The sequence below is a fragment of the Musa acuminata genome, chromosome BXJ1-11 (assembly GCF_036884655.1).
Source record: "Musa acuminata AAA Group cultivar baxijiao chromosome BXJ1-11, Cavendish_Baxijiao_AAA, whole genome shotgun sequence".
Lineage (NCBI taxonomy): Eukaryota > Viridiplantae > Streptophyta > Magnoliopsida > Zingiberales > Musaceae > Musa > Musa acuminata.
In genome coordinates this window covers 30,825,152-30,849,711 of record NC_088337.1, presented here as the reverse complement: position 1 = coordinate 30,849,711, position 24,560 = coordinate 30,825,152, and the positions used below count along the sequence as shown (strand labels likewise).

Here is a 24,560-nt window from a genome sequence, read left to right as displayed (position 1 = left end):
TTTCTTGCTGTTCTTTGATTGATTTGGAGGGAAAAATAAAGCAACACTTGTGTTCGTGTGCGCAAGTGGAACACTGTACAAAATAATAAAGAAGAAAGATTAAGCTGACATGCAAACATAAACAAGAAAAGTTTACATGCTTTGCTTTTCCTTCAGCTTTTTACTGACCTCATGAATCCAGATCAACCCAAATGGTATCCATCTGTAGCTGTCTCCAAGGCCACAAGCCACCCATGAAGGTGGAAAATATACATAGTAAAGATTTGAGTGCTTGGAGAAGAAAGTGATGATGTATACATACTGATGCATGCATGGTATTGTAACAAGGCTTGTTGTATTTTGGCAACATGAGTTCTGTTGGCTGCCCGGTAGTCTTTTCTCACACAGTGAAAACCAAGATCAGCATACTACAGGAAGAGAAACTTCAGTGGCAGAGGTAAATGATTGAAGAACAGAGGAACAGGTTGTAAGTGCTCAATTGTTCTTGTCAGTATTCTCAATGAGAGGCAAAGGGTTTGTGAGCCTTCCCAGGACTCTGCAACTCTGATCTACTTTGTCCTCCTTTCTTTCCCTCACTCCAAGGCACTGGCTGTGGTCCATGGTGGTGCATGATAAAGTTGCATCCCTACCCCAATGTCCATTAATCATAAGAAGAAGTTCTAATATTATTGGTTACATGCAGCATGGGATGGCCCTACATTTGTTGGGTTCTTAGGGGATTCTGATACTTGATAATGGTGTGAAAGTTAAACTGGCAGTACTCTAAAATATGTGACTCTGACTGACTTCTCAAGAAATCAACAAAAGGTGTGGCTTATATCCATTTGCTTCTCTCTCTCTCTCTCTCTCTCTCTCATCAAAGTAATTAAAGATCTTCTTCTTAAAGAGAGAGTAATTCTACATGGAAGGTTTTCTGTTCAGGAAAAAGATCATTACTCTACCTCACAAGATCATTTAGTGGTTGTCATTTCAGACACTGACTTATTTAATGCTATGTTACCACTTCTGTAGCAGCTGAAGAAAAGAGAGAGAAAAGCAAAAGCCCAGAAAGAGAAAAAAAAGAAAAGAACTACAGCTTTACAAGTCAGATTACTGCACGTCGCTGCCTTTAGGATACTGTCAAGGCTTAAAATAGAAGAAGCGAAGAGAAGTTGACCAACCTCACATCTTTGTGGTAGCACACGATTAGTGTGATCCATTTCTTGAATCAAAAGTCAACACCCCGAGCAAATCGTTTCTTCTCTTGTGCATATCCCTCTGCGCATAATCTGCTCGAGGTTTGAGGAAGACGTAAATTGAAATCTCTTGCTGCAGTGTGCAGGTGCTTTGAGACATGCAACAATGCTGTTTCCAGCGTCTCTGATGTCCCACGACCCATTGCTTTCTGTTCATCATCTTGTAGATGAACAGTGCTATGGCCCATCTGAATGACCCGAACGCCACCACCACCATTACAGGAACAACAAAAGAAATCTACTGTTCTTGACATCATTTTCCTCGGGGCTTGAAAGCTTATGATGTCGAAGTTTCCCTGCAGCCATTCCTTTCATCAGGGTTAAAAGCAAGTGATGAAGACCCTTCCGGAGGACTCCGACAAGTGTCTGTGAATTAGGAATCGCCTTCACTTCGTGCATTTACTCGCATCCTCTGTTCACTGTAAGCATTTACTCGATTCCCCTACCCTCCTCTTTACTCGTTTCTTTTCCCTTCTCTGGTTTCCTGCTCCCCTCTTCTTCAAAGCAGCCCATCCACACTCTCTCCACTCTCTTATCTTTAGTCCAAAAAGCTAATCTTATTCAAAGATTCTGTCAATCTCTCTTTGTTTCTTTGTCCTTTTCGAATTATATATTGCGCATTGGTTGTAAATGCCATGACAGTGGTACCTGTGGCGGACGAAGGAGAAGAATAAGTAGTGGTAGTGATAGAAGAAGAAGCGGTAGCTATATGGGTTGCTCGTCGTCGAAAGTGGAGCAGCAGAAGGCCGTGGCCGTCTGCCGCGGCCGGGTCGACCTCCTCGCCGCCGCCATCCGCCACCGGTACGCCCTCGCTGCAGCCCACGCCGCCTACTCCGACTCCCTCCTCTCCGTCTCCGTCGCCCTCCATCGTGTCCTCCACCTCCAACCGTCCACCTCCTCCTCCCCTGTCCTTCCCCTCCCTACCCACCGCAAGTCCGAGCCTTCCCCTCCTCCTCAGCTCGTTTCCTCCGCTCGGCACTCCAGTGCCGGCTCCCACATCCATTTCCTTCCTTCAGACTCCGACGACGATGACGACGATTCCCCGTTCCACAGCGGCGACTCTTCCCCTATCCACCACCTCGACCACTATGGAACAGTTCCCCGCGGCCCCGGTTTTGGCAACATCTACTACGCCCGCAAGCAGCCGCCGCCGCCTTCCGTCGCCCTCGGGCAGCCGCCACAGAGCTACGAGAACGTCCAAGTTGGCTACTTTGAGCCTTACGCCGCTTCAACTTCTCACGGCTATCCTTACTCCTATTTCCCTGGCAATTATGGTTCAATGGGTGGATTCTTTGGTCCGTCTTCGCCTCCGCAGGCAATGCAGCCGCCTACATGGACAACGGCATCGGCATTGAGAGGATCTTCCTCCTCGAGGCCGCCACCTCCTCCTCCCCCGCCCCCGAGTACGTCCACTTGGGACTTCTTGAACCCTTTCGAGACTTATGAGAACTATCACCATCGCTACACTCCTACCTGGAGCTCAAGAGAAGTGAGGGAGGAGGAAGGGATCCCGGACCTCGAAGAGGAGGATCACGACATAGCGAAGGTGAGTTATGGTCACCAAAAGTTTGCGTCTTTCTCCTCTGCAGCCACCGGAGAGCACTCCTCCTCTATGGGTGCGTCAACTAGAAGAACGGATGGAACTAGCAGCGTTCGAGGTTCATATTTCTACCAATCCCGGTCGTCGGCAGCCGGTAGGAATTCGAGTTATGAACCGGAGGTGGTCGATAAGAATGCGGTGACGCATGGGGTTCAAAGATCACAGGTTCAACCGCAGAATGTGGCAGATCCGAAGAAGATTTTGGATGCTTCTGATTTCGCTGATGAAATTAAGACCCAGTTCGAAAGGGCATCTCAGTGCACCAGAGAGCTCTCAGAATTGCTGGAGGTGGGGAAGCGCCACCATCAACCGAAACAGTCTCTGTTTGAAGGTAAAAGTTTTCTCTGCCTTTTCCTGACTCTTTTGTCTTTAATATTACAGAAAATTCAGCCAAAAGAAATTGCATAACCTTCCAATGACTTGTTCCAAATATCAGTTTCGGCAAGGATGATCACCGTGATGACTCCTCCTTCAAGTTCTGTTTCTTTGGGTTTTGAAGGTGATAAGGAAATGAGTTCCAAGAGTCTTGCTTCGACATTACAGAAGATGTATGCTTGGGAGAGGAAGCTTTACCATGAAGTGAGGGTATGCTCCTGTAGTATTTTCGTTATTGTGTTTCTTGGTGTTGATACTTTGTTGTTAGTCAATTTGAAAATGGTGGTGATTTGAAATGCTTCTATATGTTGAGGTAAAGATGATCTCATGAAGCCAAAGTTATTGCCTTTGACTTGTTCAATTATATGTTAGTCTTATCTAATGCTGCTTGAAAGTAAATTAGACATGTTACAGTCATTCAATCGTTTGATTTTTCCTATTTTAGGCATTGATTGATGGCATCCAACACTTTGGATCTCACAGTATACCATTTTCTTTAAACTTCTCTTGCCATTTTCTTTATTTTCATCAGTCATGTTATCTTGGTCATCTCATCTCTGTTCGGCAAATCTTACTGTTTCTGGCCTTTCGACTGACAGAATCGTGATTTAGAATTGCTACTCTATCGTCGACTAATGATTATATGATGTTTCAGGCTGAGGAGAAAATGAGATTACTTCTTAGAAGGAGCCATAAGGAGCTGAGACGCATGATTGAAAGGGGTGCTGAGGCTCACAAGATCAATTCCACTAGAAGTTTGATTGATAAGTTATCTACAAAAATAAGAATTGCGATTCAGGTTGTTGACTCGATTTCAAAAAAGATAAATAGACTGAGAGATGAAGAACTGTGGCCGCGGATGACTGAACTTGTTCTAGGGTATGGTTTGTGTTACTCTCTTTGTGCATGCTCGTCAGCAGATTTGTCTTGTTGACCATAGCTATTCAAATTCATGTGTTTATATATTTTCCCATAAGCATCTTGATCGGTCAAGTCTATTTATATTTATCATCTAATTCATCAATGTCAACAGTCCTCGCAGTTTGCTTGTAGCAGAATGTATTATCAAGGAGGTTTTGGTTATTTTACCACTCCGTAGGCATTTTGATTGTTATCTTTCCCTCCGATGCATGTTTCTGAATAATTGCCTTAATTTCCAATAGTGTGATTTTTTTTTTCTTTTGAGAGATGAGTATAACTACGAGTGACATGATGAGTCCTGTTTCCTTATTCAATAAAATATTCCATAGTCTATTCATGTTGTTTTCTCTACATGAACTTTTAACATTATGGAGTTCTATTTATATTTCGTTTTTCTAAAATTACTTATTTGATCTTTCCAAATGCCAAATCTTCAATCTGTTTCATTTCTTGAGAATGAATTCCCCTATGTGAACTTCTGCAGGAAGTTGTGTAATTTATGTAATTTTAGATTGCAGTTAAGGAAAAAGAATCTGCAGAGCCCAAATCACAGTTTCTGTGCATAAATCATTATGCACTTCAATTTATTGTTGACCAATGATGCCAATCTTTCATATATGTTGAATATGACCAACATAGGAAGGACAACATCTTTTGCAGGTTGGTGAGGATGTGGAATACTATGCTCGAGTGCCATCAGATGCAGCATCGAGCACTATCGGAAGTTAAAAAACTCGATTCAGTCATCTCTGTTGGAAAAATTAGTAGTAGTCATGCTGATGAAATAATGCAGTTGGAATTGGAGATTCTCAAGTGGACTAGCAATTTTGCTGCTTGGATTAATGCTCAGAGAAACTATGTCAAAGCTTTGAATGGATGGCTTGTCCTTTGTCTTCGTTATGAACCTCAAGAAACAGCTGATGGGGTCCCGCCCTATTCTCCAAGGAGGATTGGTGCTCCGCCTGTTTTTATTATCTGCAATTGCTGGTCACAAGCCATGGACATGACTTCTGAGAGAAATGTGCTCGAGTCCGTGCAGGCTTTTGCTACTGCTGTGCGCCGTCTGTGGGAGCAGCAGAACATCGATCATCACGAACGGATGATAGCAATTAGAGACATGGACAGATGGCTTAAAACCCTGGAGAAGAATATAAAAGATATTCACAAGGAAGTGGATTCTCTGAACAAGAAATTGGCTCTAGTACCTGGCCAGATTGGTGTCCGCATTTATCAACCAGTTTTTGAAGGCCATACTGCGGAAATAACCGGCACACAGTTAGGCTTGGAAAAGATCTTTGAGGCCATGCAAGACTTCACGGCTAGCTCGGTGAAAGCTTATGACAAATTACTTGAGCATTGCGAGGAACAGAGGATGTCTGGATAGAATGCAAAAAATTCTTTCATGCCAGTTCCAGCAACCTGGCACAGATGGCATAACGTCATGTTTCCGAGCTGCTCAGCGAAGTTGAGCTTGACAATATCTTCTTTGAAGTTGCATTCTTTCTTGATCATAACCGAGTATTTTGGTGATCGAGGATGCTTCTATGGTTGACTATTAGTTGAGCCAAGCTCCGACAAGACTAGAGACAATCTCTAGTTATGTATTGCCACTGCACAATGGAATAGCAGGGAAGCATGCAAGTTTCTCCCCATGAGGATCTGTAAGGATTTCAATATAGGTTTGTCAATACAAGCTCTTCTCGGTTTAGTCTAATATATATGTGCTTAAAATTACTATTAGTAATTGCTGCACTGCAGCCATTATCTTTGGATAACAAAAGCAGCAAGGAAAGGCATTTTTGAACAATGTATTTGGTTTCTATGTAGATAGGGTTTGCTTACTAGACAGTAGCCAAGCTTCCTGTAAATTGTCACTTTGAGTTTTGCAAAGATATAAATGTGGATTTTGCATCTTCTGAGCACATCCTTTTCTTGTTCTCCTATGAACAGCTAGTGAATCCTGTTGTATCTTCTTATGCTTGTGGGAAGGTTTTGCAGATTCATCACATTGTGAGGCTAAGATTTCTAATGACATTCCACAGCCAGATCTTGTTTCTGAGCATGTTGATCCTATGTGCATGTCTTGATCATACAAAAGATACCATATGAGATCAACACAATTAGAGGCTGGAAGTAATCAGCAATTTTATGACATCCATTGCCAGATCTCCTGATTGCAATCTCTCAAACCCTACAGAAATGAGCCATGTGTCGATGTTACACAGTGATTCCTTTTAGATTGGCAGAAGCAAAACCTGTAAGTTCTCAGCTACATCATCTATCTTTCCTGATCAAAATTTGGCCGCAATTAATGGAAGTGAGAACTGCTCTTGAAGCAGCATTCCTTGAGACACTGAAACCTCCAATCAATCTGAACCTGAAAACTGCTCTTGCAGCAGCATTCCTTGAGACACTTACACCTCGAATCAATCTGAACCTGTGATCGAGCCAAATGCCAACCACTATTTCCGCCGGCATCGAAGGCATTCATCCTCTGTCCAAAGCAAACATGTGACATCAGCTTTCGTGTGCTCATATGGCGGATACCGAGAAGCCCGTAGCTTTGGAAGAGGCCACACACACGTGAATCCAATGCAGCCTTTTGTCATCACGACCTTTCCATTGATGAGTTCACTGCGCCGATTAAGATAACAAGTTCGCTTTTACTTCTTCTGTAAGGCCTTCGCTGCAGCTCTACAGTGACCATTGGATGGTCCAAAACTGCTGTTCCATTAGATTATTAATATGAGTTCCATGGGAAGTGTTGTGTTGTTTACTTATTCGACTTCAGACTTTTCTTATGAAACCAAAATTATATATATATATATATATTAGGATTTATTATAAAGACATAAATATTAAGGATACTTTAAATATTTTAAGTATTTTAGACGGATATTTTGGAGGATCTTAATATTTAGAATGATATATTGAAACTTTGTAAGGATATATATATATATATATATATATATATATATATATATATATATATATATATATATAACGTTATATTATATGTATTGCTCCAAAATTAATGTTTCTTTTTTTTTTTACCAAGATGTAAGGTAAACTGTTTGTCTTAAACTTATTATTTTATAATAAAATGTAATAATAATAACATATGTTGTAATTTTTGTTTTGTTTTTTTGCAAGTAAGCAAATTATTCTATGCATGTATAAATCATACTTAAGAATTCATTGGTCGACGAATTCAAAAAAAAAAACCTTTAAGTTTGATAATTTTCTTTAGAGTATTTTTTAAAAAATAATAATTTTATTGTTATCATCATGATCGTATTTATCAAACGATGTTGCTTGTCACCTTTGCCCGTAACCCTACACGTGATGGAGATGAGAAAGACGACGTTGAGGGCACACGAGTTATACCCCCCCCCCCCCCCTCTTCTTCGTCGTGTAGGCGATAATAAGAAAAGCTTAAAGGCAACAACAAGAGTGTACAGTCCCGCACCTCCTCAACGAGTGGGGTTACGAGTGATGAGGGTGATGGTATGAAGTAGAGGTGACAACTGATTAAATAGGAATAGAGATAAAATATTTTTTCATATAAGAATAAGTGTTTTATAAAAATGTTTGAGTATTTCTCAGAAATTATTATTATTTTCTTAAAAAGTGCCCTTTCTTGATGGCAAAAGTTGCATAAGAGTGGCAGTGTGGAGTGTTCATAGTGAATTGTTGGTAGCTGTAGACCTGCAGCTGATGGACTGCGCAGTACACTCTACCAGTAGAAAGCAGATTAAAAAACAGGCAAAGAGGCAAGACAAAGTGTAAGGTGGCCTTTTACTGCACCTGCTTTTCCTGTGGCCCTATCACAATCTTCCTCTCTCTCTCTCTCTCTCTCTCTCTCTCTCTCTGTGACAACATCACAATTACCATAGCATGGAGTGATGGAAGATCTCATGAGGTGGTGTCTGATTAAATGCATCTGAATGCTGCTGACACCCATTTGCCCCTCTCTCACTCAGCTCTTCATGTGGAGCCTTTAATTTGCAGTCACTACTGAGCTCAAAGTTTGGTTTGTGTGGACACTGACATGTGGTTGAGATCACAAGTCATATCAGTAAATGCCAATCCCAAAGCCTCACCTTGAGAAAAGAGCAACTCCAATATGATTTCATGCTGACACTGCACATGTGTAGGTTCATTCTTTTTCCATCATCTAAAACAAATACTGTACCATAAATGCTTCATGCAAGTAGAAAAAACAAAAAACTTTGGTTATACTGTCAAATCAAGATGAAGATGAAGATGAAGATGCAGAGTTAGACAGACACAGAAGGTTATTTCAAGATCAGCTTACTTTATGATTGTTGTTGATCCAGAAAACATTGTTGCAAGATCTTAAGGTGAACAAGAATCTTAGGGTGAAAACAGTGAAGACAGCATCAGTATATATATGGATGTGCAGTAGAGAGACATCACCTCCTCATGTATCCACACAGTCTCTGCAGAAAAAGCTGCAGATTACCCCACCATCAAGTACTGCAAAATCTCATGCTGTGCATGGCCACACAGTGAAACCAATGATTGAACCCATCTATGGGCTATGCCAATCCTGTTAAATAAAGCATAAAGCTTCTCTTCCTTTGCCCAACTTCTGCTGCTCCTCTTCCCCCCCCCCAATCTTTCTTCACTCACACCAGAAGACAACAGCATCATCATTCATCCTTTCCCTTGCTGAAATCTACCTTTCTGATGCCAATTGTCAGGTTCCACACTACTACTCATTAAAGGCTAATCTTCCAAAGGCAAAGATAGATGACTGCAGTCTATATTTATTGCAAAGCCAAAGTGTGTAGACTGAGGAAGACCTGGAAGCTGCTCCACATGAAGGAAGACACAGAATGAGGTCCTTCCAGGAGACTCAGAAGACATGCAATGCAACCTTTGCTCATCATCACTCGCCTTGCTTTTACTGTTCAGAGAATAAATAAATGATGAAATGCTCACATAGGAGAAGAGAGAAGGAGCTGATGTTATTGATCAAATCACATCATCAATGGCTGTTATTAGGTTCTGTCTTTGATTTCTCTTCACCCCTGTGCACAGTTTGGCAAATAACTTGGGATTGATCACATGAATATTATGTTCTGGACAGAAAAAAAAAATCATTAGAATGAAAATAGTAAATTTATGGTCATGAAGCTGCAAAATGTTGGTGAAGTTTCCTTGCCAAAACCTAAAAAGTACAAAGCTGCTTCTTAGATTCTGGAAGACTTGGTGTCCTCTCTGTCTATTGTCTGAAAGATACAATGAATTGGCCTCACTGCTCATCTCTCTCTCTCTCTCTCTCTCTCTCATTAGTGCAGCAGTCCACATAGACATTTAAAATGATAATATTCTCCTCTTTTTATCTGTCAATAGCTCACTGCAGCCAATTGTGTACTGCCACTGTTTTCTTCATAATTAATCAGCCTAAAAAGAAAAGGTGAGGAATAATAAAGACAATGGAGGACTGAGGAGGGTGCCGTGCTCATCTGTGCAAACTCCAAAGAAAGAAATTAAAATAATAGATAAGAGAGGCAAAGAGGAAGAGATGCAGAGAGAGAGAGAGAGAGATGTGAGGAGAAGGAACACAAAAGAAAGCAATCAATGGAGTTCTCTTACCTTTCCTGTCTACTTATTTCTTCCCCACAAGCACACGAGTGTCATCTCCATAACTCACTGACACCTTCAACTCCTCCAGCATATTTTTATTATCTTTGTTATTATATGTAGTATTTGATGTCTTATAAATAGAGAGAGAGAGAGAGAGAGAGGAGAGAGAGAGAGAGAGAAGCAGAGGGGAAAAAAAAGAGCCTTTTTTTCTTTTCCCCTTGGACAAAGTGGGTGGGCGATGGGGTCTTGTTGCTCGTCCCTGCTGCCGGAGAAGCACCACCCCGGGGCAGGGCTGGCGGCGGCGGTGGAGCAGAACAATCACCTCCATTTGAACCACCACCAGCAGCAGCAACAGCGGCGGTCCTTCTCGGTTGGGATGGGGGAAAGCGGTGGCAGCGGGGGAGGTGGGGAGGTACCGGCCTTCGCCGAGTTCTCGCTGGCCGAGCTCAAGGCGGCGACGAACGGGTTCGACGCCGGGAATATCGTCTCCGAGAGCGGTGACAAGGCTCCCAACCTCGTCTACAAGGGCCGACTGAAGAACCGCCGGTGGATCGCCGTCAAGAAGTTCTCCCGGACGGCCTGGCCTGATCCCAAGCAGTTCGCTGTTCGATTCCTTCTCTTTGGCTTCTGCTTCGTTGGATTCATGTTGTTGATGCTGAAAAAAGAGGAACTTTTGATTGGGTTTTGCAGGAGGAGGCTTGGGGCGTCGGTAAATTGAGGCACCGGAGGCTGGCAAATTTGATCGGGTACTGCTGCGAAGGCGACGAGAGGCTTCTTGTTGCTGAGTATATGCCCAATGACACCCTTGCCAAACATCTTTTCCACTGTATGTTTGCTCGGGCCTTTCTTTTCCTTGTCGATCTCAAGCTCTGTTTCTTCTGTAACCTCTGTGTGGAATGGTTGTACATTGATTACCCAAGTAGACAGTAGACATATTTAGAAATGGAGATTTGCTTTATATCAAGAAAGCTGAAGGTTTCAGATTCCTGCCTTTATTATATCCAAAGTTGCTAAACCCTTGTTTGTCGGCTGATCTTAGATTGTCGGTTTATACCTAATTGTACATCGTAGATGTTACCAATCGAGTGTGGCCTTAGCTGGCAAGCAACCCTTGCTTCGGCTCATTGGAGTTTCATTCAAGATTCTTTCTTTCCCTGAATTAGTTCACACATAATTATTAACCAACCTCAAGTGTGAGCTTACTATAACAAGCCGTGATAAGCAGAAATAGCCATCAGCAGTGGTACATTGAAGTTGCTAGCAATGACCCTCTTTGAAATAGGAATCACCATCAAGGAAATGTTGTTTTTATGGTGGAGACATGTTTTTGTTTAATGCAAAATTTGATTTGCTTGTTATTATCCATTTTTCTTTGTTTTAGATATTGTGGGAAATATTTTTTATTTTGTCCTGACAGATACAACTGTGAAAGCTTTGGTAGAGATTACGATGAGTAATCTCCTGCCTCAACAGGACCATGTGAATTTTCCATGCCACGTGTTTGCCGTGGAATGTTTTACATGTGATTATTTTTTGTGTTCCTTGTGCTGTACTTTTAAGGTGTGTGTTATGTTTGGAAGTTGATGTTTCTTTCAATCATTTTGCTTAAACAGGGGAAAATCAGACAATCGAATGGGCTATGCGTCTCAGGGTTGCATTCTATATCGCGGAAGCTTTGGAATATTGTAGTAACGAGGGACGCCCATTGTATCATGATCTCAACGCATATAGAGTCCTTTTTGATGAGGTGTCATATCTGTTTTTCCCCATTTCATAATTAATTATTCCTAAGTGTCTTCAGATATTTCTCCACATCATGCTATCATAGTTCAATGATTATGTTTACATGTTTGTGTTATATGCAGTAATTACAAGAATATGTGTATAGTTTACTACTTACTGTCACATCTTGTGTATGCATTGTAATTAACGTTTGTGACAAAAAAATTGACTTGAAATATTTTCTTGTATGGACTAGGTTCAGTTTTTGTAATCCTGCAATAACTTAGGTTTTGTATTTGCTCCGTTCTTTTTCTTCTGTTTTTTGGTTAGGGTCCTCTCTATTTGGTCCAAGGGTACTGGTGATTCTGGAGTTACAATTGTACTGAGCCTCTTGTCCTCTACATATGCTCAACATAGTGAATCATTTCCATCTTTGCTTGTGGATGTAGGTTTGTGAGCCTATCCACACAGATTTTATGTGCATTTCTTTCCTACTATTTCTGTCTTGTCTTTTCTTTACTTTTTTCATACTAGCTAATAGTATCCTCAAAAAACAGATATACCTTCCACTGAATTGATCTATCTGTTGGTTCTTCGGTTGAAAATATTTGGGAACGGTGATATGCACTGTAATATGGGTGTCAGAAAGTGCATGCCTTAGAACAATTACCTTAATTTGAGTTATGAAAGTTCATTATTTTTCTAGAGCTTTAATAAGAAATGTTGATTTCCAGTATTTTTCTGGGAAACATGTCTATTTTGTCAACATAACTATGCAATGATGACTTTTCTTATATCAAAATGCTGCTCAAGTTTTTCTGTGTGTTTGCAGGATGGTGATCCACGTCTTTCTTGTTTTGGTCTAATGAAAAACAGTCGGGATGGAAAAAGTTATAGCACAAACCTAGCTTATACACCACCAGAGTATTTGAGAAATGGTATCTTCTTATGTTGCTAAAGAGAATTATTTGTTTCTTTTGAGTTTTGGGTATTTAGCATATCAGTTTAATTGAAGTGTATATATCTGTGCATGGTGAAAATTTTGCTGCAGTTATGCTTGCTGCTTCTCATGGCTTCTGCCCCATAAAGAATCATTAGTGTGTAATTGCCTTAAGAAAGTTCATGCACTCAGAGAAATATTGTTACATATGTTGGAATTTACTAACTGTCAATCGATATGTTGGAAGGTGATGCAATTTAAAAGTCGAGAGGAAAAGGAAATTAGACTTCTGGTACTAATGGGTGTGGGAGAATAAGAGAGTTCTGTATCAATTAATAAGACTGGGAAAACATATTCATGAGTCCTAATGATCTTGAAGTAATCTCATGAGGGTCAAGATGCTAAGAAACTTTAAGACAAGACGACCATAGATCTTCACTTGTGTGTTTCTTTGATATTTTAGTAATAAGGTTAGAGATCCTAGTAAACTGGAGATGGATGAGACTGACCAAATCAAGTTTAAGATTATTTTATAGTTATAGGGTAAGTAAACTATGTTGCTGGGATTACTGAAAAGAGACCAGAACTCAAATCTTCACATACAGAAAAGCTCTATAATGCATGCAAAATTGTTAAAAAGTTGACTAGATTGCTAAGAATCATGAAGTATCAGAACCTTAATTTTGATCTTGTTCAAGAAGATCTAAAAATGCATGGCAAAACTTTGATTTTCTGTTAAAAGTACAACTAATTCAACATACATTGAGGCATTTTGGAATAAGATAAATTAAGCAGATATGAATATGGTTGTAGGTGTGTCTTAAAAGAAGTGTTAGTGTTCAAAAATATAAAGGTAAGAAGTGCCTAGGTAGAGTTTTCTTCTTCTCCTTTCTCCTCTCCTTTTCTTCTATTTTTCCTCTTATCTTATCCTTTTTACTTCTAGTCTTCTTCTCTTAGTGGATGGATGTTATCATCAGTTAAAATATGGCTTAGATAGGATCCTTAACTGCAAGTTTCCGATTTCCGACCTTGTTAGATCCCTTAGCATCTCTCTCTCTTAACACACACACACACACACATATCTGTGTGTCTGTATCACTTATGGTGCAGTGGCAACAATGGTGGCATGCCACAGCAGCAGCAGGTGACTGGACTGACATGGACTGTGGCGCATCAGAAGGCTAATGGTTTTCTGATAGCTTGTAGTCCTCACCTCAGTCTCCTTCTCTTGTTGTGCCTGTTACCACTGCTCTTCTTTTTCTCCAACCAAGTGCATTGTTGGAGATACCATGATTTGTGACTCAACATGGCAGGAATTGCAACACCTACAGGTTTTTATTTCTGTATCATTCTTGGCCAAGAACATGCTTCCAGCCACTAAACTCAACCCCTTTAAGTAAATCCTGAAGAACCAGAATTTGTATGAATTAGCAGTTTAATATTTACATGCTCTTCGAACACAGTTAGTATTATAGTGTTCAACAATATCAAATATGTTTTGACGTCTGTTTAATCCAGCGAACAGGTTGTTTTATGGTATTGTTTGGAAGTTACTGGTATTTAATACTGAAGCTTTTTTTGTCAAATACTGAATTGAATATCGCAATGTCAATCCGTAAACAATCAAAATTTTGGTTCTACAGGGAGGGTGACACCAGAAAGTGTGATATTTAGCTTTGGTACTGTCCTCTTGGATCTTCTCAGTGGAAAGCGCATTCCCCCAACTCATGTAAGTATTTTGACTAAGGAAATTTATGAAGAAAAACCCCTTGTTTTCAGAAATGAAAAACAGGCTTCCAGTTTTAAACGTTTGTTTTGTTCAATCTCATATTTACCCTTGCTCTTTTGAGTCATATCAAGGAAAGAGGAAAAGACTAAAGAGAATTGCAGGTAACCAATTAAGAAACACAAAAAAAGTAAAACAAGCGTAGCATCGGAAGATCACTCAAAATGTGGCACTCTTTGTTATTTTCTGAGAATTTGGTTCCCTTTTTGGTCATTCTGAAAATAGGGCCTTTTGTCAGCAAAATATCCTTAGGCCTTCAGTTATTCTTGATTTGCATCGTGAATATAATAGTGGAGATATAATTAGAAATCCATAGATATTGCATTTTGTGAAATATTACAATAAACCTAAAAAAACTGGCCAGCTTTAGTTTTGTTGAGTTTATGGCTTGGTTGGCCACCAGAGTTAGAAATTAAAGATCCAAGGTTGACAAGGAGTCCACCGTATACAATGGGCTATAATAAGAAACTCATGTAACTAATCCAGAGAGAACTTGGTTGTTCCTGAACTTTGCATGTTATTTATGGCACCATGATAATTAAATTAATGTATGAAAGTTCCCTCAAGCTTTGAGAAACTATAAGGGAACATTTGGACAAATGGGAAAAACCTTAGGGCAGGTAGTGCGTTTAGTAACCATGCTGATCCTATGATACTTACATGTAGGACATGCAACAATTCATGTGCGTGCCAACATAGCACTTGGATTGTATGGTTCTCTTGCCATTTGGCACACTGTACTGAGATGTTATCTGTTCTCATTTGCTTTTATCAACATTCATTTTATTGCACACAGCAGTCACTCCTAATCATTTACTGACATTCATTTCTTGCTTGCAGGCTCTTGACATGATAAGAGGGAAAAATAGTTTGGTATTGATGGATTCACACCTGGAGGGGAATTTCTCTACAGAAGAGGCAACTACACTAGTTGACCTTGCTTCTCAGTGCTTGCAATATGAACCTAGGGATCGGCCCAACACAAAGAAGCTGGTTGCTACTCTTGCATCATTGCAAATCAAATTAGAGGTAATCCATTGATTTGGCTATTTGTAGATTCCCTGTATATGGCTTAGGAAACATAATTTGCTGCCTGGTAAGAGTGACTGAGATGCCACTGTTTATCTTTTGTCTAGTAAGTGTAAACTAAAATTTTGATTAAGCATGGCGTGAGATTCCAATATTTAGTTTGCTGTCTAGTAATTGTTATTGGAAAATTACATTAACAAGGATGCAGATACCATCATGACAATTATTTTAATAATAAACTAAAGGGGGTAAGATATTGTGTTAAAAAGGCATTAAGTCAAATATGCCTTTGCGTGGTTACCAGATGGATCTCTAGATATTGGCTTTCTTACAAGTCAAGTAATTTTCTTGGGTTTGGCATTAGACGTGCATCATTTTACCCATCATATCAATATGTGGTTATAATGCTTGCATTTTGGTGAATCTATTCAAGCTTTGTATGTTATTAATAACCCTTGTAGACAAGTTAGTACTAGTTTTACCAAGTTTGCAGATATCAGACAATTAGTTCTCTCATCAAATTTGCAGAAATGAAACTACCTTCAAATCTTTGACATTCTCTTGTAAGCACAAATCATTGAAGTTTGCAGTTCCCTTGAATTATGAAACTCGAGGAAAAGGTGAGAAAATATTGAGTTGTATTCAGTGAGTGGGGCAAGTTCCCCTCTATACAATTAGAATAGGAAGCCCTAGTATCTGTGAATCCTATACATATATACATATATACATGTACACATTATACGTATGTTTAGGCATAGTAACTCTTAACACCATATATGTCAGGGTGGTTCAATCCACGAGAGTTTGTGGTCCTTTTGTGCAATTTCAGGCCTTGAAAATAGTGACTTAACAAACTCATTCCATAGTGCAAACGTGAACCTCCTTGCTCTTGTTCACCAGTTGCAACAAGGAGGCAATTTCTAAGAGGAAAAACAGGTTTTGACATTTTATTGCTAATAATTATCACTTGATTCATAGGGCATTAAATCTCATTTCATGATCAACTGGCAATGTGTCTGTATTGGACATGTAAGCACCCTCTTCCAAGTCGCGTTGTCCTTTATCAGGTGAACATTTTGATATGATTGGCTTTCCATTGGGTTAATCTTGTTCAGGTTCTTTTTCTTTCTCCTTTCAATAGTAAATTGAAGAATGATAAGTGTATGGTGAATCTGTAATATAGATTTTCTCTCTATTTTTTCTGAATATGTAGTCTAAGACATTTGTTCAGCACTAACTTAATATGCAGACAAGATTTCCACAGCCGGTGTTATAACTGTCACTGAAAATAAATTTCATTGGTCACAGGGTTAGAACTTAGAAGTGCTTTGTTCTTAGGTTCCTGTAAATGTTAACTAAGTGATCTTACTGGAAACATATGAAGTATACAAACTGGTGAAAATTGCGTGTTAATCTTCTTGTCCTAATTTTTCCTCTGGTGTTGTTTAAGTTGATAATTTAAATAGTTGTTCATGTTAAAATTTTAATTTCAAATACAAACTTATAGTGTGATTATCCCCTAAAATTTGGTAAACAATTTTATGATCGCTGCAGTCATCAAGAAATAAAGTGAAACAATATCGAAGTTATGACACCAACTGTGATTGTCATTAAAGGAACTACTGTGCTTGATCTGACTACCAAATGTTTATACCTTATACTACCTATAATTTTATGCTACCTATGGTAATACTTGATAGAATTGCTTGAATGATATTGCTTTTTAATTTTTTCAACATTGGTGGAACAGTGCCCTGTGTTCGATCTGTTACAAGGGTTTATTAGAAGTCATGAATGAAAGAGGCAAAGTATATTCCAGCGGATGGTCCTCTAGACATCTATCTGTAGCTAACAGATACAAAATAACAACGTCAGTGCCCCACATCTTGGATGGCAGTGAATCTTTCTCCCTCATGGGTGGGGGAGATCCCCATGTTGTATTGGTCCTGTGTCCTTTTGACAAAAACAAGAATTTATAGTAGGTCATTACTAAAACGGTCTTCAGCTGCATCATTATTCACTATCTTGAATTATGGCATTATAGTTTTCAAATTTTAGAAAATATGCTTGAGATGCTCTATTATTTATCATTTTTCTTAATTAACAACTATTTCTTAGTGTATATGCATACATTTCTACTTTCATCACCATGAAGTGCACATATTGTAGTCATGCTTTTCATGTTCATCTTTTGCATCCAGTGATATTGTCCAATTACAGGAGCCGTCTTATGTTATGCTGGGAATACAAAAGCCTGAGGAAGCACCTGCCACACCACCGCACCCACTTTCCCCTATGGGAGAAGCTTGCTCCAGAATGGACCTCACTGCCATCCATCAGATTTTAGTAATGACACACTACAGAGATGATGAAGGAACCAATGAGGTATATACGTGGCTCTTTTAATTAGATGTGCTCTCTGGTTGAATTTTCCCACTGTTGACAGCGCAGTCTCCTTCAAATTCGGAAAATATATTTTCTATTTCTTTTGCATCAGTTATCATTCCAAGAGTGGACGCAACAGATGAGGGATATACTGGATGCCAGAAAGAGGGGCGACTTTGCCTTTCGTGATAAAGATTTTAAGACGGCTATTGAGTGTTACTCTCAGGTACCGTACGTGACTATGAAAAGATAGTTCAGCTGTGTCATATGTGGTTCATAAAAGTTTCGAATGTCATTCTTGGATCACTAATGCTTCAAGTCTTTACCCAACACCAAACATTTGACCTGCCGAAACTGTATTGTGCTATTGACATGGCATTTTGCATGTCATTGATGAGAGTTAGCAATCATTGTCGTACCTTCCTGTTTTGCTTGTGCAGTTCTTAGATGTTGGAACTATGGTCTCACCTACGATATATGCAAGACGAAGCCTGTGTCATCTCATGTGCGATCAACCTGATGCTGCACTGAGGGATGCAATGCAAGCACAATGTGTCTATCCAGATTGGCCGACAGCATTCTACATGCAAGCAGTTGCTCTGGCCAAGCTAGACATGCAGAGCGACGCCGCTGACATGCTGCATGAAGCCACGATGCTTGAAGAGAAGAGGCAAAAAGGTGGGAAAGGTCCCTAAGAACGACAGTTCCATCTCTTCCACTGACCTTTTTGTCGACGAGAGTTGTTGCGTCAATGTATTATCCCAAGTTTCGCTCTCTGATGACATCGATCCATTTGGTGTGCCATTTCTCTTGTATCTTTTGGCACAATGTACATGCGGATTCGGCTAAAGTAGACTGCAATGTTTGTTTTAGGCAGTTTCTGTTTGTTCTATCATGGGAATTACCTCAAAGATGTTTCATTGCAGCTTGTGAGCATATTTTCTCTAAGGCATGATCCTGAAATATCCTATCGCATCACATATGAAAGATCGACATGACTCGGTGTGGAACTCGGAAACCCATGAATCAAAGATTTATGCGGTATTAGGTTAAAAAATGACCTAAGTCAACCAAATTCAATAGGTTAAAAGATATTGGGTCAATAAACCAAATATAAAAATAAGCAAATATAACAGGATTAACATTCAACCCTAAGTTTAATTACTTGTTATTATAAATTCGAAAGTTAACAGAAAATTTTCGATATCATTAAACTATGAATCTCTTGCAGGATACCTTTTAAAAAAAATCATGAATACAAAAGTTTGGAATAATTCATATAATACAATATAAAAACTATTAAATACATAAAATATTGAGAAAAGCTACGTCTTAGCCTATTGGAGATATTATCTTTAAGGATAATTTTTAAAATTAAAATATTAACACTAAATCTATAAAACTCTTTAATGAAAATATTATCATGAAACTTAATTTTTGAAATAAAATATTACTATAAAAAATCGGGTGTTAAAAGTTTGGATGTCAAATATTCTTCCAAGAATTAAAGTGTTTACGTAAAAATTATCTTTTCTATTATATTATATGGGAAACAACGAATCATAAAATTAACAGAGATATATCATAGGCGATGCTTCGTCTTCCTCACCTTCTGTTTCATTCTTATTCGCCGTGCTCAACTTGGGATTCTAAGGACAACAAAGAATGAGAAAAAAAAAAATCAACTAGTAAGATCAAAATCTAGTTTTTAAATGATATTATTGATCAATAGACTTTTATCTACAAATAAAATTTTAAGATTTTTAACCAAGATTGTAATATTCAAATCTTTTTAATAAAGATACTGTTTTTGAATACACCCCTCAAAATTGGACATTTATTATTAGAAAAACTTTTTTTTTCCTTTTGTGTCTTTGCTATGATGTTAAATAAGTCTAAGAGGAAAAAACAAGAACATTAATTTCCTTTTCCTTTTTTAGGTAAACAATATCACTTAAAAATATTTTTTAGAAAAAAAAGTAAAGACTCAGATAAAACTAATAAAAATAAAAATTTATTTAATCATCCAATAAGTATTATTTTGTTGTGTTGTTAATTAACCTAACATATATCAAATAGGATTTCTTGATGTTTGAAGAGCCTCATCTTTGTTCTCTTATGGAATCTAAGTGGTTTAAGGATAAGTATGACATCCATCAAGAGGACCTTTAACTCTCCCTTATTCAATAAAACATGAGTAATTTGTTTAAAGAGTGAATAATAATAATTGTGTCACTACTAATTTGTTTAAAGAGAGAATAATAATAAAACATGAGTAATTTGAATGGATGAAATGTGGCACTACTAAATTCTGTCTTTCACCCCTACTTGGTAGGATTGGAAGAATTCATATGCCCAAGTGCTCCAGTGATGATCAGTGAGTTTGGGTCTCAACTCCAAATGGACAAACCTCTGTCAAGAGCATTCAGCTATCTTATTTTGCCACTCGGAAAATAGATTGAAGCAATTAATACAAAGTTGTCAGTTAAAAAAGAAGAAATTCATTGGATAAACCACACACCAAGAACAACACAATTATTATTGTTCCAATTTCTGCAACTTCTGTTGCACCCAATACTGGATGGATTCCTCATACACCCAATATAGAATCTGGCCATTTTGAAGTCAGGATTTGCTTCTAGATTCGGTCTCTGGAAATTGGCACTAGAGCCTAGCGTTCAACAAAAAGTGTGCTGGTTCTGCTTTTGCCGCGCAGCCATATTTGAAAGTGCTGTATTTTCTATGTACCCCTGTCAGCTTCCCAACTCCAGCCTTCTGGTGGAAATCCACCATCAACCTCGAGCACTCACTGGGACACAATCATCAACATATGCAATAAACATGTTAGTACTCGAATCATATCATTGTTTCTGAGAGATCAAGGAACAGATGGGGGGGACTCACAGGAGCTGGTCCTCTGAGTAGGTAGTGTGCAACTCGCAAGTTTTCGTCCAGTATCTGAACCCTCTGAGCGAACATTGGGCGGTATAGATCGCAGCAGCAGCCAGCAAAGAAGGGCGGAACTCCAGCATTTTGTACTCGACCAGACAAAGCTCAATGATGAAAAATGAAAGAAGCTCTAGCTGGTTTTGTACAGCAGGCAGTTTATATTCCCATCAGAACTATGTCATTCCTATGCTTCTATATTTCTTTAGTCCTAAAATAAAAGAGAGATTTCACCTTTTTATCAGAATCAGCTGCCTTGAGAAACCTTCTCATGAAAACATAAGGAGTTGCCACAGACATGTTAAATTGCAAAGTGTTGATGATTAGCCTTTCCTGCTTGCAAAGATTAAATTGCATTAAACATCATATATAAGAAACAAGATGAAGGAAGAACAGGAATTTCCATGAGAACAATAACAGTAATCGTATGGTTAGTAAGAACAGCTCACAAGTTTGGAATGTAACCGGACACTATGTTTTCAGATTGTGGAGTGAATCATCTAAAGGGCCTAACTTGCTAGGAAACCCCAAGCAGCTCATCTTTTCGTTGAGTTTTGTCTAGACAACCTTTTTAATCGCAAAAAAATCAAGAAATTTTCTTCAGCAATCAGCCTCAGAAACACAAAGGGCTTACCATTTCAAGAAGTTCTTCCTTGGTGTATGCTCGGTCACAAATGAGGATTAGATCCTCTACCATGGGAACAGATACTTCCTCGTACTTGCAAGCAAGAAACATGGCTGTAACTCCAACCAACTGAAGCTTCTTCCTCACCACCGTTTGGCTTGCCAAGAATCTATCTATGATGTTTGCAGTTAGAAAAAGAGTCTCATCCATCAACTCGAATTTGTAGTGCACCTGAAAGGGAAAGTTTCAAAAGTAATCATACACAATGCACGAAAAAAATGGAAGATGAATGATAATTATTCCTGAAGATTAACATATGGCTGGAAAGTCATGGCCACCTCTATAAGCCAGTCAATGAGAATAGCTCTCATTTTTTCGTTGATGTCAAATTGGTGGGGCATGTAATCAGGCCTTACGCAACTTGTAACCTGCACAATGATTCATCCATTACATTTCAGGTGAAGGCAAACAAGCTGATGAAGGAACATTACATGTTTCTTCATTTTAAGCAATAACCTAGAATGGTGTTACAATCCTCCTGTAGCAAATACTCCTTCAATTAGTATTTTTTTTTTTTGTGTGAGAAAAGCTAGAATTTTCTGTCTTAATCCAGCTATAGAAGATGTATGATATATAGGATGGATGAACAAGATCAAATAAGCAATGCAAGTAAATCTTTTATTATCGAATGGTAAATGCTCACCTCAGTTTTTCTATAGAATGTGTATATATCTTCTACATATTCCACGACTGCAAGTGGGTTATCCAAATCACAGCCATCAATATCCGGAATGGTCTCGATGACAAGATCCTCCATTTCAACTTCCCTGAGATTAGAGTTGTTCTGCAACATTCATGACAATTAGAATGGCACATAAATGAAGGAAATCTACCAACTGCATTATAACTCGAACAGACCATTTCTTCCTTCTCTTCTACCATGGGCGACGCTATGTCATTACTCAAACTATAATCATCCACATCGACTGCAGTAGAACTATCCGGACAACTTGAAATCGACATCGATGGTGCCGGCGGCTTGCAATGGCTCTCATTCCCAAATCGATCATGCTGTGCGCTGGATCCCTAAACAAGACTAAGACCTCAGTAAAAGAACAATCATGGATTACTTGATGATGTAATTTCATGAATAATACCTGCTGATCGGGCTGTGATTTGCTGGCGACGGTAGCTGCAAAGTTTCTATAGAATCGACCGATCAACCAGTTAGACCTAGACAAGGAACCACAAGAGGATGGAAAAGGAAAATGAAGATTGGTTTCCGACCAACCTCGTCACCGGCAGTCGAGCTACGAACGTTGGATTCTTGTCATCTGAACTACCATTGCTGTTCAAGGAAAAGATCGTAGGAGAAATTAGGTCGGGAGGGGATAACAATCATCCAAAGAAAAGACCAATTTTTTATGCATTACTCTGTCAATCCCGTCTTTTTGACGGCGCAAGCATATGGCGGCGCTCCCACCAAATTCCTAATATCCCTCAATGCTCTTCGATCGCCCATATCTGCGACAACAGGGAAAAGGGAGAATTCAGTCTTCTTCGGCTAAAATTTCGAAACCCAGCATCAGAATATCGAGCTGATCGATCCAAAGAATCCAAGTTTATTTCTAGGATGAACCTCGGAAAGTCGCTGGTTTCATCGTGCCCCAGCTGTTCTCATCGACTCTTTCCATTGCCCCTCACCTAGAAATCAAAGTTAAAAATTGATCTTCCAAGAACCAGCAAAATCAACACCAATAAACGGATCGACACCTCCAAATTCCCCTCCTACCGCCGCTGGGTGGATTAGAATTCGACTTTTCCAAATGCCACCCTCAGCTCCCCGCGAGTTGCGATCGGGGGGCGTGGGCATGAATCAAGCTGCGTTCCCCCGTGAATCAAGCAGATCGATGCGGATTTAATGATTCTCTCTCTTCGGTGGGGTTTGGAAGGGATTAAAGAGAGGGGATGAGAAGAAAAAAGAGGAAGGAAAAGAAAAAGTATTTTTCGCACGGTAACAACGGGTCGGTGTCCGTAGACGCTTCACCCGTGACGTCCAAACCAACGGCTAGTGAATCATGACCGTCGGATCCTATCTGGACGACGAGGACCGACGAAGCCGAGCCCAACGGTCACCCTCGGTTTCGAATTCTCTCGGGTTCGTCCCACTCGGCGTTTCTTCAATGCGTTCCGACAGGGGAAATCGCGGGTCCATCCGACGGTCGTCCTTGGTGGTCCCGTCGGATAGCGATCTGATAGCCGTCGGATCCTCCGATCGGGTGACGAAGGATGCCACGTGATCGCTGGCGTGAGACAGTGAGAGGCTGTCACTCACTGGATTCTGTGAATTCTATATTAGCATGAAAGCCGAGGGATCAGCAGCAGGCGTTTGCAGCGGCATCTTTGCTTCAGAGCTTTGACTAATGGAACAAGATGGTGTGATTTGAACGTCTCGGTCCTTCGCGTACGTTGGAGAGCTAATAATAAATGAGAATTGACAGACTTGCTTTGCTTCTTCTCTTCGAAAATGCACTGAAGATGGAGGTACTTTCAAGAACAATAAATCTGGTTCTGGAGTGCATGGTAGGTGTTCGACGAGTGAACTCAGCTAGTAATCTACGGATGTGCACAGCTTCGTTAAATGTTCACATTAAAGTCTGTCGCTGGCCAAGTGTGAGAGAACGGAAAGACGCTTTCGAATGTTCAGAAAGTAGCAGCGTGAGGAGCCTATGTTCCCTGCACAGAGTACATAGCTTTTCTCTCTTGCAATGTTTATGATGACTCACTGTGCACAGACACATGCTGTTCTCTCTGTTCATCCACTTTACTTTGCATGATAACTTTTACAAGCACGAAGCATATGATTCTTCTGTTCATCCACTTTACTTTGTCTTCTTCCCCCGTCTTCTCACCCACCCAGCAGCATCTGCAAAACCAAGCAAGGAGTTGCTCACTTGATTCAGAGAAAGACAAGAATATATCTGATATCTTTTTTGCTGAACATGATCAGCTTAGATTGCCTTCAGATGGTAAGCTTCTTCAGACTACTACGTAAATGCTCCCAAGTGTGCTCACCACAGCCACCTCCAAGCCTGTCAAAGATTTCCCTTACTGACTTGACTAGTGATCTTGTAATTTGACTGAGGACTTGCTACTTCTCTGCGCTTCTTTGTTTCCAATGCAGTTTGGACAAGACTGCAGTTAATTGTAGCATTTAAGACACATCTGACTACATTTATAGCAGTTCTGGTTTAATAATGTGATGACAACTTATTTCATGTGCTTTTAATATGATATACAACTCAATCAAAGCATATCTTATTGACTGCTAAAGACATTCTTTGGTATTTCTTATATTAATCCTATGTTATATCTTATAT

At 39.5% G+C, this 24,560-nt stretch overlaps 3 protein-coding genes across 4 annotated transcripts; 2 read left to right on the top strand and 1 right to left on the bottom strand.

Annotated features, from left to right (window-relative positions):
- The first annotated feature begins 1,625 nt into the window (after positions 1-1,625).
- On the top strand, positions 1,626-5,992 carry LOC135597634 (protein ALTERED PHOSPHATE STARVATION RESPONSE 1-like). The gene is made up of 4 exons (XM_065090871.1): positions 1,626-3,166; positions 3,272-3,420; positions 3,866-4,089; positions 4,792-5,992. The coding sequence occupies exons 1-4, from the start codon at positions 1,945-1,947 to the stop codon at positions 5,513-5,515; spliced, it is 2,319 nt and encodes a 772-aa protein (XP_064946943.1). The 5' UTR covers positions 1,626-1,944; the 3' UTR covers positions 5,516-5,992.
- A 3,702-nt stretch (positions 5,993-9,694) lies between these two features.
- LOC103972129 (serine/threonine-protein kinase BSK1) lies at positions 9,695-18,485 on the top strand. Its single transcript, XM_065090870.1, has 9 exons — positions 9,695-10,351; positions 10,438-10,573; positions 11,361-11,494; positions 12,302-12,407; positions 14,053-14,138; positions 15,036-15,224; positions 17,445-17,609; positions 17,722-17,835; positions 18,050-18,485. The coding sequence occupies exons 1-9, from the start codon at positions 9,986-9,988 to the stop codon at positions 18,302-18,304; spliced, it is 1,551 nt and encodes a 516-aa protein (XP_064946942.1). The 5' UTR covers positions 9,695-9,985; the 3' UTR covers positions 18,305-18,485.
- Positions 18,486-20,094: 1,609 nt separating this feature from the next.
- LOC103972127 (G2/mitotic-specific cyclin-2) lies at positions 20,095-23,170 on the bottom strand. 2 transcript variants are annotated; one of them, XM_009386338.3, is made up of 12 exons: positions 22,954-23,170; positions 22,820-22,884; positions 22,614-22,704; positions 22,472-22,528; positions 22,338-22,383; positions 22,099-22,266; positions 21,884-22,024; positions 21,519-21,608; positions 21,190-21,411; positions 20,790-20,888; positions 20,514-20,692; positions 20,095-20,418 (listed from the first exon to the last, which is right to left on the bottom strand). In XM_009386338.3, the coding sequence occupies exons 2-12, from the start codon at positions 22,872-22,874 to the stop codon at positions 20,274-20,276; spliced, it is 1,293 nt and encodes a 430-aa protein (XP_009384613.2). In that variant the 5' UTR covers positions 22,875-22,884; positions 22,954-23,170; the 3' UTR covers positions 20,095-20,273. The 2 variants fall into 2 exon arrangements, with proteins under 2 accessions (XP_009384613.2, XP_009384614.2); XM_009386339.3 differs by having other exon boundaries at positions 22,973-23,170.
- Positions 23,171-24,560: the final 1,390 nt, after the last annotated feature.

Excerpts from the sequence above, each read along its gene's own strand:
- LOC135597634 (XM_065090871.1), top strand. The coding sequence starts at position 1,945 with ATGGGTTGCTCGTCGTCGAAAGTGGAGCAGCAGAAGGCCGTGGCCGTC. Across the intron at positions 3,167-3,271 it reads GAAACAGTCTCTGTTTGAAG|TTTCGGCAAGGATGATCACC; the intron begins GTAAAAGTTTTC and ends TCCAAATATCAG. Across the intron at positions 4,090-4,791 it reads ATGACTGAACTTGTTCTAGG|GTTGGTGAGGATGTGGAATA; the intron begins GTATGGTTTGTG and ends CATCTTTTGCAG.
- LOC103972129 (XM_065090870.1), top strand. The coding sequence starts at position 9,986 with ATGGGGTCTTGTTGCTCGTCCCTGCTGCCGGAGAAGCACCACCCCGGG. Across the intron at positions 14,139-15,035 it reads AGCGCATTCCCCCAACTCAT|GCTCTTGACATGATAAGAGG; the intron begins GTAAGTATTTTG and ends TCTTGCTTGCAG. Across the intron at positions 17,836-18,049 it reads CTATTGAGTGTTACTCTCAG|TTCTTAGATGTTGGAACTAT; the intron begins GTACCGTACGTG and ends TTGCTTGTGCAG.
- LOC103972127 (XM_009386338.3), bottom strand. The coding sequence starts at position 22,874 with ATGGAAAGAGTCGATGAGAACAGCTGGGGCACGATGAAACCAGCGACT. Across the intron at positions 22,705-22,819 it reads GAAACCAGCGACTTTCCGAG|ATATGGGCGATCGAAGAGCA; the intron begins GTTCATCCTAGA and ends CTGTTGTCGCAG. Across the intron at positions 22,267-22,337 it reads AATCACAGCCCGATCAGCAG|GGATCCAGCGCACAGCATGA; the intron begins GTATTATTCATG and ends AGTCTTGTTTAG.